A 14,214-nucleotide genomic window follows, 5' to 3' on the forward strand; every position below is an offset into this window, starting at 1 on the left:
GTGGTTTAGTGGTTAGTTTGTGTCCGCCATGTACAGAGGCTGTTGTCCTCGAAGCGGGCAGTCACGGTTGGAATCCAACCTGTGGTTCCTTTCCTGCATGTCACTTCAGACTCAACCTCTCACCTGTCTCTTTAATAAAAGAATATAAAACCCCAAAAGATTAAACCATTAAAAAGCAGTGAAGAACATTTAGGACATGACTGGGTGTCTTGAATGTTTTTACTGTTTCATCACAAATTAATCGTTGTGGTAAGACTCACTGGTGGATTGGTTTGTGTAAAATTGCCAGAGAAGAAATTAAAGTAATCATTCATTTCCACATGCAAAGCTTACTTTCTTGAACACCTTCATTTCATTTTGTGTCTTAGCTGAGAGGTTGGGTCTTTGAGTTGTTAGCGTACTTAACACAGGAAATTGAGACTCAAAATATGTTTGGACAATGTTTATGATTTGAGAGAAAACTCTGTAAAAGTTGAGATCAGCGGCGGCGTTACCTCCTGCTATACGAACATCAAAAAGCCCCGTGAGCAGACAATCTACTGTAAGCTCGCTCTCGATGCTTCAAATGAAACCGTAGAAGAATCAGGGTGCTCTCATGTGAACAGGGTGAGGTTAAGGTAGAGGTGACACACTTAAGTGCAAAACAGAGGGATTTCATCGAGAGTCTTGGATGACAAAACTGCCTGTTGTCTCTGCTGTGATTTCATAAGAGGCTTTGAGAAATATATCGCTCTGAGTGTGTGTGTGTGTGTGTGTGTGTGTGTGTGTGTTGTGCTGTTACAACACTGATCTCCAGCGCTGATCCACAAGTCTGAGGGCAACAACACTTGTTATTAAGGCATGTCATTCAGCACAGTGAGGAATCCTGTTTGTAAACAATGCCATGGCAACCGTGGGACTCGTACTGTCTCACGCTCTCTCTCTCGCTCTCTCTCTCACGAGTTTGCACTCACTCACATACGCCACACACGCACATACAGACACACATGGAGCAGCAGGCTTACTCTATACTAGCCCCCATCTTATCATCTGCCTGGATATGACCCAGAAATACAGTCACTGGAACAAATAGGCCACTGTCATATTAATCTCCACCTCTGTAAATTGATGGAAATATGATTTGGTGCGTTCTCAGTAAGCCATGTCTCCCTGCTTCCTCTCTCTTCCCCTCCGTGTGTGCATCTACGATCCCTCACAGCGTTAACCTGACCTCCCCTTTACCAAATCCCTTTCTTCTCTCTCCACAGCGAGCAGTGAGTAAAACATAATGCAACATAAAAGAGGAAAATATCTCAAGCCCTGTAATTGCAAGCGCCATTCAAAAAGACATAAACAGGTGAAGAAAAAGGCAAAGCCGGGAGAGAAAAAAGGAGAATTCACATGTAGATATTCTCAGTGAGAGGCTTTGAATGGCGATGTCGGACTAAAATTACAGAGATTGTGTAATTGCAGCTTCAGATAAAGCTCGGCACTTGGCAGGTAGAGTAGGAGTCTGCAGAGATGTGCCCTCATTTCTACACAGACACTGCGCTTGCCTGTGTGTGTGTGTGTGTGTGTGTGTGTGTGTGTGTGTGTGTGTGTGGGGGTCCTTTTATGCATTCATGCGTTCTTGAGAGTGTGTGCGTGCGTGTGCTTGTTTGTTGGTGTGTCAGACATGCCCTGGGTGTGTTAGAAGATGTGTGTGTGTGTGTGTGTGTGTGTGTGTGTGTGTGCACACGAGAGAGAGGGGAATAGGTTTGAAGGGTTAATTAGTGCGCTGTCTTAAACGGTGTGCAGCGACAGGAAGACAAGACAGGCTGTCCTTGCCAAAATCACCTCTACACATGCTGCTCCACACACACACACACACACACACACACACACACACACACACACACACGAACATACAGTACGTGCATTTAACACTAGACGAGGACGTACACTCATTCTCCCCCACTCAGCACCTCAGTGCCCATCTGACGCTCATACCCATAATTTCATGCACACACACACACAAACGCCTAAGTCAGTAAAGCCAAATCAGTTTTCCCGTTGCTACAGCAACAGCATACTTTTATGTCAACTGCAACCTAGTTACTATGGAGATATGTATACAAGAAAAACTCTGCGCTGTTGTAGTCAAGGGCCAGATGACAACATAGCGTGAGGGTGTGTGCACAAACACACACTCACACACGCACACACGCACACACACACACAAAACATGTCCTCTTCATCCATTTTGTTCCCCAACACAAATACACACACACACACACACACACACACACACACACACACACACACACACACACCACACACACCACACACCACACACACACACACACACACACACACACACACACACACACACACACACACACACACACACACACACACACACACACACACACACACACACACACACACACACACACACACAAAGACGGCTGACTCAAAAGCAGGGGTTCAGGTTCACACTCTGGTCAAGTAAATCATAAAGAGATCCGATATCCTCCGGTATAATCTCAAGCAGCTAAACACACGCAAAGCTAGCATTGATCCTCGTTGTTTGTCCCCCACCCCCAACACCCTGGGGCGAGATGAAATCTAAAGTCTGCTGGCATCTGTGTTATTAAATCCTCCAGTATTAATTTAGCACTAATTGAGTGAGGGATTCATTCCCCGTTTACCCGGAGTCTTTAATGGAGTGAAATGTGGATAGGAAAGCCGGTATAAAAGACTGTATCAAGACTTAAATCAAAAGCGAAACGCTCTTCCCACTGGGGGAGCACAGAGCGTCTGAGTGAAAGAGAACTATGAAAGCAGAGATCATCAACTATTGATAAGGCCGAATCTGGTACAGCTGTAGACAAAATAGAGAATATGTTTGACTTCAAGTTGGATATGCCTGCAAACCGCTGATAACTGCCTGGCTGTGAAATAAGTTATAACAACACATGATAGAAAGGATAATGGACTGGGTATTTACCTTGTAGCTGCAGTTATTTTGGACTGTGGGTATTCAGAATATTATTTATGAGAAGTGATTTAAAAAAACAACCTGCATGGATGGATGGATTGGGGCTGGGGCAATTCCTGAGACTGTTTTCGAGGAGAGATTGTCTGGGAGGAAATTATAGGAAGCAATCTAATAGACGAGAACACCCTCTGTTGACCTTGGTTTAATTTTACCAATGACCTGTTTTTAACGAGAATTTCTTTTTGAATTTCACTTTGAAGTGAATTTAAATTATTCAAGTGTTGAAATAAACAAACTCAAATATCACTGTGCTTATTACTGGAATGATTAAATTAGCCAAATAATGGTTCTCAAAAATAATCACAGACAAATGACTTAAATAAAAGCTTCATCATTATTTTCAAAAAATGTCTTTCGTATCAAAAGTAGCTTCATTTTTAGTGTTGATTCAAAGTCTGTCTTAAATGTGACTGCAGACTTAAAATCAGCTAACGTAACACGCTCATGTCACGCCGTTTTCACATAATGCACTGAAATTACGATCATTTCAAGAGGACTGCTCCGGAGATTCTCCTGACCTGGCTGTTCACACAAGCTCCTCACATCGAGAGAGACTAAACCTGTCAGACGCGAGGGGGGGGCGGGGGTCTCCTGAGGTAAGATGTGACATAAAAACAACGCAGAAATAGAGGACGAGGCAAAAGAGACCGCTATACTCCATTATTTATCCATTAACGCTATAATAAGAATATTTCCCTTTATAGCAACGCTATGTGTAGTCCAATGGAATGACAACATCAACATACTGACGAACAGAAAACACAATGCAGCCATTTAATTTACGTGCACAGAGATCGAGACAGTCGCATGCAGTGTTTCCCATACCATTATATTAGGGTGGCGGCCCCCCCTCCCCCCCTTGAAAGGTCAAGTAGTTAAGTTTTTTTAAGTGTTTTTTGGGGCTTTTTGTGCCTTTATTATAGAGATAGGATAGTGGATAGAGTCGGAAATCAGGGAAAGAAGTCATTTAAGGATACCTTTCCAATAGAACAGGACAGCTGTCATAAAAAGTAACGCATGAACACCAAGATTCCTTCAAGTGTTCGTGTCGGCGCGTCGGCTGTTTGCGTTCACATATACAGCTCCTCCTGGAAATATGAGTTTTTCAGGAGATTTCTGCAAAGTGTGAAAGCCCTAATAGTGGAAGAAACCACATTTCCTCCACTTTGCCTGATGAACACATTGTATAAAATAGCAGGCTAGTGATTTGGATAAAAGCAGATCATTGCAGGATGTTAGCTCACCTTATAGTCCAATCAATCAATCAATCAATCAATCAATCAATCAATCTAATATTATATTTCTATAGCATTACAAATATTGTATTCAAAAACTACATTCCGGATAAACGGGGAATGAATCCCTCCCACAACAAGCCGCTCTTCAACTCAAAATGTTACTCAAGTTTATCCAATATATTGAAATATTAAGTGAGCTAAAGTGAGATTAATCTCTGTCCCTGAGAACTACACACCATGGAGACTTTTTTCTGTCTGCTTTCACACCGCCATGGTACCTTCTCTGAAACAGGAGCTAAAAAAGGTTCCTCTAAACGGGGCTCTAGGAACTAAAAGAGTTCATAGTTTGAATAAAAAAAGGAGGAGGGTTCCAAACCGTTCCTAGAACTATGAAGAAGTTCCTGCAGTCCGAAAACACCTCATGGTTTTAGCTGGTCAAATGTGAACACTTCAGTGAATTCAAATTGTAAACAAGTATGAGACAAAGTCATTATTATTCATCATTTCTCAGAATAGTTGTTGAGGTCTTTACCTGGCTCCGGTCTTTATCCACCTTCTTGAAGCACTTGTTGAGTGACAGATTGTGGCGCACAGAGTTCTTCCAGCCTGTTGGGGCGCTTGCAAAGTAAGGGAAATGCTCCAGAATCCAGCCGTAGATATCCTTCACAGGCAGCCGTTTGTTTGGCGCATCCTCGATGGCCATGAAGATCAGACAGCTGAACGAGTACGGCGGTTTTCTGTTGGCCCCTGCGGCCAAGTCGTACGCTGAGTGTGCATCCCCAAGCAAGGGGTCGTCGGGGGAGGGCGACGAGGAAGAGGGCGAGCGAGGGTGCTGACCGTCAGGGTCCTGCAGGGGGGAGACGCTACGCAGCCCCGAGTGGCTGAAGCTGTTGAGGAGGTCGGTGCTCTCGTGCAGCCACGAGAGGCTGGTGAGCTCTTCATCCTCGGCCTTGGAGAAGGAGGCAGACAGGGACAGGGAAAGGTCAGCAGCCTCTGCCTCAGATGCTGCTGTTGCGGCGTCGCCCTGTCTGTAAGGTGGGCTCATACCCTGCGAGGCACTGGCTCCACTACTGGGGCTCTGGGCCTTCTTACTGGGGGGCATGGTGGGTCCCATCCAGCCCAGGGCTCACTCCTAAAGAGGGAAAGGACAGAAGAGGAGGGAGAGGAGAAGAAGAAAAAAAAGAAACAAGACAAAAATTCAGTTGACTTTTCACATAAAGCTTAAATGTTTTAAAGGCCAAAGGGTGGAGACACGCAACAAGATTTTAACCACATTCCCAATTAGACCGTTACATCAGAGGGGAGAAGCACACCATCATTTTGCTCTGGGGTTCTCTATCCAATCCTGACTGGGATGGCAAATTTAGTGCTTCATTGGCTGAGGAAATCTTGTCTTGTACAACCACCCTCTAATTACTAGTGTACCAGCAGAGTATTGACATTACACGGGGTTGCTGTCATAAAATACTGAACGCTGTTAAAGGTCTTACAGTCGGGTCAGAGAGCTGTGATCTCAACCACAGGAGGAAATTTCATTGTCAAGCACGGAGGAATGGATTACAGCGGAATAAACTTTTAACTGCTGGATTTACAACGGAACAAACAATTAAGTGTCCGATGATCAGACTTTACTCCACAGCAGGATATCTGGAACCGCCGCAGCTGATCAAGATTGGGACATTCGCCAAGGGGGGGGGGAGAGAGAAAACAAATTAAGAGTGTGAGTTCAAATCCGCCCCTATTCTAATCAGACCATTACTCCCCTGAAATAAGAGCAATGCTGTGCTCGTTAGACGCAGGCAGAGTGTGTGTAATTGTAGGGGACTGTGGCGGAGTATCACACACCACAATCAGAAGGACTCACATGTGGGCCTTTGATTGTCCTCTCGCGCAGACAGCTGTGGGAAGCAGCTAAATGTAATCTGCTGCACTCACCCTGTGAACACGCTTCAGAGTCTGCACACAAATACAGCATCCTCTCTCTTACATCCTCACACACACACACACACACGGTCAGACAGATGCAAGAGAGGACGGAAAAAAATTTGCATGCACATTCACTTATGAAAGCACCCACACATACACACACACACTCACTCACTCATCAGAGTACCATTAGGACATGGGGATTAAGTCCAGATATGTTCTGGCTGGCCCCTGTGTAGTGTGATCGCTCTCTAATCCAAGGTGATCATCTGCCGATCTGTCCCCGCACTCTGCACGATTGACTGACAGCTGTCACCCATGGCAACCCGCTGTGGCGTGACAACTGTCACTTTGCTACAGCTCCAGCCGCTGCGTCGCCATGGCAACAGAGCAAAACAACTCCGCACCCCTCTTCTTCTTCTCTGTGTCTGTCACTCTTCCACCTATCCCTTCTACTGCTCCTTTTTTTTCTCACTTTTTCCAACAGCGCTGATAACTCTGCTTAACAGTGGCGATGTGCTGTAGTAGAAGGACAGAGCTAAATATAGATATGAGATGCATAGCTGTTACGCTGTTGCTCCATGTATAGTGGGCCAGTCTACAGTCACCCCGCTGCTTCATCCACCGCTGCTTCATGCAGGAAAACACACAGCGGATGGAGCTGGATGTCTTTGATCTGCTCTCCAGTTCTGCTTCTTCTTCTTCTTCCTCTTCTTCTCTCCTCACATTTCCTGACAGCCTGCATGCTCATTCAACAAGCTGTACCTGTCTGAGCTACAGCGTTGTTGCATCAATATTGACATTGAGCGTAATGAATTCAAATTGCTCCGGCGACGATAACACTGCAGCTGAAAATAGTCAGTGCATAATCAAAGGGATGGGCAAGGTGGAGACGATGTTTGACAGGCTTTTCAAAGTGTGTGTGTGTGTGTGTGTGTGTATCAATGTATGTGTTTGACAGGTTTGTCATGGTGTGTGTGTGCATGTCTTAGGAAAGGAAGTCATAGTGCATCATAGTGACATTGCTCCTGGTAGGAGTCCTCTGGAAGGCAGCGGTGGCTCTGATGCTCTCTTTCTCTCCATCTCCTCTTCCTCCTCCTTGTTATGTTGCCATAGCGGCGAGGGGGCCATGAAACATTACGGCTGACAGTAAAGTCATCTCATTTTACTGTTGCTATGACAACAAACTCCTCACTGTTGGTTGGGGCCAGTGCGAGCTGCCGCCCAAGCCACGTGCCTAAGTGTGTGTGTGTGTGTGTGTGTGTGTGTGTGTGTGTGTGTATGAGGAGATGCATGTGTGTGTGAATATATGTGTGTGTGTGTGTGTTTGTGTGTGCCACCATGTCTCCCGTGGGCTCTCATAAAGCTTAACACACTCGCTCAGCTCTAAACAAACTTTCATGCAACTTCTACTGCCGCCCCTCAGGACCCACTGCTAAAGGACAAAGGCAGATATCGCTCTAGTTCAGACTAAATGATGCCTGCTGCGTGTGTGCGCGAATGTGTTTGAGTGTGTGTTTGAATGTGTGTGAGAGGCATCCGCACATTTGTTTGACAGATGGGACTGTGCTATTCTCTCTGTCTTCTTCGTTCTCTGGATCTCTTTTGTGTTTGCATGCTTTGTTTTGATTTGTGTTCATCTCTGTTTGGCATGTCCACATTTGGCTTAGTGTGTGCATGTGTTTTATTTCCCCCCACCGTGTTTGTGTTTGTGCACAAGTGTGTATGTGTGCGCACCCGACTGTAATTACACTCTCTATCCAAGTGTCTGTGCATACCAATGCGATTTAAAGCAGCTGTAATCTGCACGGTGTGTCTCTGTACCTGCTGTGACCCTGGTACCACACTGCTTCTGTGTGCACTCTGCACTGTGATAACATGGACTTTAAAGACAACGTTCAATTAGAATAAATGTCTTTCTCCAGTTTAAACAGCACACTTGAATGCTGAGAGGTTGGTGGTACACTTTAGTCAGATTGTTTCTATTATTATGCTGCCATGAATACAGGTTCCATAACGCTCAGACAGGTAACAAAGGCTGAAATCACTGTAGCGACTGAGCTGAACATTCAGGCTTCCCTCAAAGTGAAACAGTCGTCTCAAATAATGGAAAGCTTAAATGATAAGTGGCTTAAAAATGTAAGAAAATCATGCCAGGTTTTTAGGTTTTAACATCTCAATGGGAGCATTTCCCTCTTTTTTTTCCATATTAATTATTAAAAGTATTATTGTACTTTGTTCAAACAATTCTATCAATTTGAGGAGATAATGTCTCACTAATGGTCCACCGACTCCTTTGTTACAGAGCCGTCTACCAAAGTGCATGGACTCAGCAAATTTGAGTTTGCTCCGTTTTTTATTGAGATTGATTTCTTATCACATTTCGTTCACTCAAAAGTTTCAGTATGTTCCCATTTTTGGAAATACCAGCCGTCACTTTATTGCTAAGAGCGAGATGAAGACATCATCCCTCTTTTCACTGAGAATCTGTCCCGTCGTGCAACGAACCCTCCATAGGCGTAATATAGACACCGCAGTTTAAACAGACAGTATAAGCCTCACATACATACTTAAACATGCACACACACAGCACTGTTCTGCAGGGCTCGCTCTAATATTTACAGTGACATTGTTTGGCCTCTGTTACGCCTCTAGCCCCTACAGATAAGGATGTTCTGTGATCACTACACCTCATGACTGCATCTGTAACGGGCTAATATTTGTGTCCCAGTGTTTTAATTCACAATGCATTTTGGTGTTGCGGAACACAAAGTGGCACGGCATGTGAGCACACAGCTCCACATATACACACACTAAGGCATGCGCACACACGCACACACGCACGCACACAGTGCTGTCCTCGCCATTACAACTCTTTCACTTCCCCCGATGGCGGATCAGGGGTGGAATTACTTTTGCTGCATTCATGTGGTGTCGGACACATCGGAAAAACAAGTTTCCGATTTGTAAAATGCACATGAACACCTGCTCAAGTCGGAACAACAAGTCGGAAACTCGGAAAAGAATGAGGTGCCGGACTTCCCGATCTTAACGTCAGAATCGTCATCACGATTCAAAATATGTTTTGTTAATCTTACCAAATTTTTTATGAATTCACGTATTGCACATCAACTTTTTGCTCAAATATAACTTTTAACAGTGACATTTCACTGATCTTCTTCAAAGCATCAACGCTGTTTTTTGCTGTTGTTAAAACATTCTGACTTTCCGAACTGAAATCACTTAAACACACTAAAGTCAGAAGAACGACTTCCAAACTTGGACCACCCGAGCAGCACATGAATGCAGCATATCCCCAACCATTCTGCAAATGTGCGCTGTACATTGCTTGTGAAGCGTCACGGGGACGTCAGTATTCTGTCTTCAAATGGCAGTCAGTAAGCGCCATCTGTTACACCTGTTACTACTTTCAATGGAACGATAGAAAGTGTCAGAAGGACTTTGCCCAACCGTTACTGCATCATGAAAATTTACAGAGTGACAGCGGCATAACAGTCCCATCATAATCAGGAAATGTTGTACTGTATGGAGCTTCCTACAGCAGCTAGTTAGGCTAAGTGAGGACAAAACCTGAGGTGTCAAGTACCTGACCATGAAATCATCTTGTAAAAAAAACCCTATGAGTTAAACATTTGTCAAATTAACACTTTGGCTTTTGTACGGATTAAATGTAATGTAATAAATGGTATTAAGTGAGGGTTTTTTTTGTGCTCAAGCTTAAATTTTAGCATACAGACATTCGACTGGTATGGATCTGACCATCAAACCCTCCGCAAAATAAATAATTAAGTACATTTCCTGAAAAGCCTAACAATTCCTTTAATTGATTTTAGCCAATCAGCTTAAGTTAACAACCAATCAGAGGATGAACACTTTGTGATGTAGTTTGCAGTGTTGTCAAATTATTATTTTACAGAGAAAATGAAGATAAATGGATTATTATCTAACATTTCTGAATCATGTATGTCAAACAGAAGTCGACTTTCTTCTCTCCTTAACAAACCTTAACAAACCACTAACAAACCGTCACTGGTCTGAGCTTTATCTGTAAAGAGCTCAACTTGTGACAATGTGCATAACAAATATTGATAGTCCCCTGTCAATGTGCTGCTTGGTCCCAGCCGTATCGAGCCTCAGCTAACAATGGTGCAACACTACAACAAGCGTTTTTCAAATCAATTGATCAATTCACTTTGTTGGAGTCTGCAAAAACAACGAGAGTGCAATAACACAATGCCATGATCCAAACACTGATTATAAGTATGTAGGAGATACTTCTTCAGAAACCAACCATCACAAATTTAATGAACTGACAGGAAGGCTCTGTTTAAAAGATAGATCGGAGAAAAGCTAAATGTGTGAGAGATAACTGTGTGGAAGAAGAGGCCACACGTGTTTACATGGAAGGGAGAAGGCTAACAAACTCCTCTGAGACTAGAAAGACTGGAAGCTAATTCATTTGCCTTAATTGACAGCGTAATCATCTAACGCTGCATTCATGCTCGCGCTGATACTTGTCTAAATCACATGCCACATTTACGTAATCCTCAGTAGATCTATGTTCCCTGTTGGCGGCTTTTTCTGTCTGACTCTCAGACACTTTCCGTGCCGAAGCCAGAGGAAACATTTCAATAATGCACCTCATTTCTGTGCCTTGTAATGGAGTCTGCTGCAATATTAGCCAACGCTGACTTCCAGAGAAATCCCCAAGTCATCAAGTAACAGAACCCCCCAAAACCACATCAGTGCAGAAATATTAAAATAAAACCATGATAGGCTTATGACATGCTGTCAGCAGCGCATTTATGCTCTGCGCTGGGCCTCGGCGGACTGAAGCGACTATTACAACTTTGTCAGTTTGATCGCAGCTCATGACACACGTTGCATGTCACATCCTCCTGCTGCGCGCTTCCCTGTCAGTCTTCACTATACAGCCCAATAAAGTCAGTGCCTTGAAAATAATCCCCCCCCCCAACCCCAGAAAGGAGTAGTAATAGTAATGCAGGAGATAGTGGCAAAGAATGGAATAGAAGCTGGTAGGAGTTATTACTTTGCAGAAGGGCGAGCTGAACCTTGTGGTTCCTCTGGCCACAGTGATAAAGCAGAGAGTCAGATGCACCGAGGCAAAACTAATCTGGAGTTTTGATGACAAAAGGACGACCTTTATCCCTGCTCCACATATGCTGGATGGGTGGAAGGGGGGGAAAGGAAGATCAACAGGGAGAAGAGGAAAATGGAAACTCTCTCAGAGACTGGAAAATAATAACTTCTGCTACATATATGTCAACACTGGCTGAAGGAAGCCTTGTGATGTTCTCCATTTTCAGCCCATGAAATCGTCCCCCCCCCCCAGTTTCTGCATTTCCTGCTTTTCCCTGACGGCAAATATCAGCAATCCAGAGGGCATTGAGGAAGCAGAGCAGGACCAATCACATCCTATAAGGTCTGACTGTGTCTTCCTTTTATGTCAGCCACAGCAGCAAAGAGTTATGGGATAGAGGTCAGGGGTCAGGGTGTCCCAGAGGACTGCTCCTGACCCCTCGGTCCCGGCTGCTGCTCTTGGCTGCCTGGCGACTCCTACAATCACTTACACACACAGACAGACACAGAAACACACACAGGCTTTTTTGCCTTTCCCTCCGAGATTTGATTTAGTCTCTGCAGGGGACTGCGATTCAGCAGAGGAACACTGGACTTGTTTTTACTTGAAAAGCAGACAGTGGAACATTTTTGTAAAAGTCTTGTTGAAAAAAATATTCACAAAATTTTTTGAGGGTTTTCAGATTTAAACAGATTTGAGATCTGACAACTTCTAATAAGAACTGTTTTTCTTATTCTTTCCATGAATGCCAGGTCAAATTTTATTCAATGTCATCTACAAAATTTTGTGAAAACTTTCACTTGATACGTAACAACTTACAATCAATCAAATGTTATATGATATCACCAATTCATAACAAATGTTTTAAAAAAAGAGCAGGTAAAGGACCTTACTCATTGTTATGTTATCTACAAAGAACCAACATGAATCCATCATGAGCACAAAGCAACATTAGGCAAAGTTACAGTGGCAAGAAACTCAAAGATGAACAGCCACCTGCTGAAACTGGGAGGCTGAGTGGAACAGAGGGAGATGCAGGAAGAAGGATAGGGATGAACAGAGTATGAACTTTGACCTGCAGGAGGAAATACAGGGGACACAAAAGTCTGGATTTATCCTCTGGGCACCATGCATACTATCCATAAGCCTTTATCCATTACATGTTGAAAAATGCCATTAAAATATGAATGCTGTGTCGTGGTGGAATTCTAATCAAACAATCAAAAGATGACCAAAGTTCTTAAAATTCATTCTCTGATAACGCATGATCGATTGTTTAAAATGAGTCCTCAATATTGATCACAACCTCTGCAGGATTTCAGTCTGGACCAAAGTTGTCTGCCAACATTATTATCCCTGGCACCATGGCTTTAGTTTCAGTCTCTGAAGTGGGAGGATTTGTAACCCTCCTCTGTTTTATGCTGTTGTAAATTTAAAAAATCTGGAGTTGATGTGACAAAACAAACTGTCTGCAATGTCACATTTGGCTCTGGAATAATTAGCATTGAAATTTCTGTGTCTGTATTTGCAAAAAAAAAAAAATCACAGTCCAATGAATCTATCCATCAAGGTTGGGTGTCTGATGGATTAGTTACAGGTTAGTGACATCTCTGTGGTAATTTATATTTTCTGAGGGGGGAAATGGCTACCATGTTTGTAGTTCAAGTGATGTTTTGGTTGTAGATTGTAAATTAGGTCAGAGCCGGTTTTTGCATCTTTAACTTTATACATTTAAGTTCACAGCGTGTCCTGCTGCAGGATTAAACATCACCCACTCACTCTCTATCGGCAAACCAACTAAGCAGATAATAAGCACATAATACACAGTGTATTTAGAGAGCTGAGACCCAGAACTTTCACTGTGAAAAATGAGAGCACAAAACACATCAATGCAGCCACTGCCTACTTATGCTCTAAGAAGAACAGTATTGTTACTAAAAGAAAAAAAAAAGCAGTACACACACTTGCTTTGTGAGAAGCAGAATACTCAGAAAAGACATGAGGAGTAATGTGTGCAAGGGAAATCAAATATTGCCAGTGAATAATTCAAAACATCACACACACGACATACACAGCCTCCATCCGTTCAAAATAGGCTAACCGACAAAGCAAACAGACATTTGCATCAGGCAAACACAGAGTAAGTTTGGTATGATTCATCAGCAGCCGGTGATCATGAAGTCACGCTCAGACTCGCTCTCTGAGGATGCCCAACAATCAGAATCACAAATCACACACACACACACACACACACACACACAAAGGCAAACTGAGGTTGTAACTGTGGACACTTGAAGGTGACTTGTATGTGTGTGTGTGTGTGTGTGTGTGTGTGTGTGCAGCCTGCAGGTCCTTTAGTGGAATAAAGGGATAGTGAGTGTGTGTGTATTTGTGGTGGATTGACTGCAACCGTCAGGTCAAGCTTAAAAACAGCCCGGGCCCAGGGCTCCAGACTTTACGGTAATGATCATGACACACCGAGGGGGCCGTGTGCAATCGCACGTCCATGCACGCTCACTCTGTTACTTGCTCGTTTGTTTGCTCATAGAGTCGGTCCAATCTTTTGTCAGTCATTCCGTTCAGGTCAAGTAAAAGGTTTTCTCATGGCGTGGCATTCAACAGGCGCTGTGTGTTAGCGAAAACGATCTTTTATAAGGCTGGTTTCAGTTTTTGACCCCCACAGTGCTAAGTTACCCAGAATTTAATTAGCTCAGAGGCCAAAAGTTATATTATGGATTGGTTTGTTTATCCCTGCTTTAGTTTTTATCAGCACAGACATCTATGTAGCAAAAGTGTCAATCCCATGCTTCTCATTTCCCCCTGGCATTAAACACCATTTGTTTGTGGGTTAAAATCAAAGAAATTAAGCTAAAAGGTCCAAACAAAACCCTTTGGCCGTTAATGTACTA

At 43.6% G+C, this 14,214-nt stretch overlaps 1 protein-coding gene across 2 annotated transcripts in view; it reads right to left on the minus strand.

Moving 5' to 3' along the window:
- ches1 (checkpoint suppressor 1) overlaps nt 1-14,214 on the minus strand; it is a 64,295-nt gene that overhangs the window by 30,157 nt on the left and 19,924 nt on the right. For both annotated transcript variants that reach the window (XM_061052536.1, XM_061052534.1), the window contains one exon: nt 4,790-5,389. In XM_061052536.1, coding sequence (XP_060908519.1) covers nt 4,790-5,371 — 582 coding nt within the window. In that variant the 5' untranslated portion in view covers nt 5,372-5,389. The remainder of the gene's footprint in view (nt 1-4,789; nt 5,390-14,214) is intronic.

This window comes from Labrus mixtus, chromosome 12 (genome assembly GCF_963584025.1).
Source record: "Labrus mixtus chromosome 12, fLabMix1.1, whole genome shotgun sequence".
In the NCBI taxonomy this organism is placed as follows: domain Eukaryota; kingdom Metazoa; phylum Chordata; class Actinopteri; order Labriformes; family Labridae; genus Labrus; species Labrus mixtus.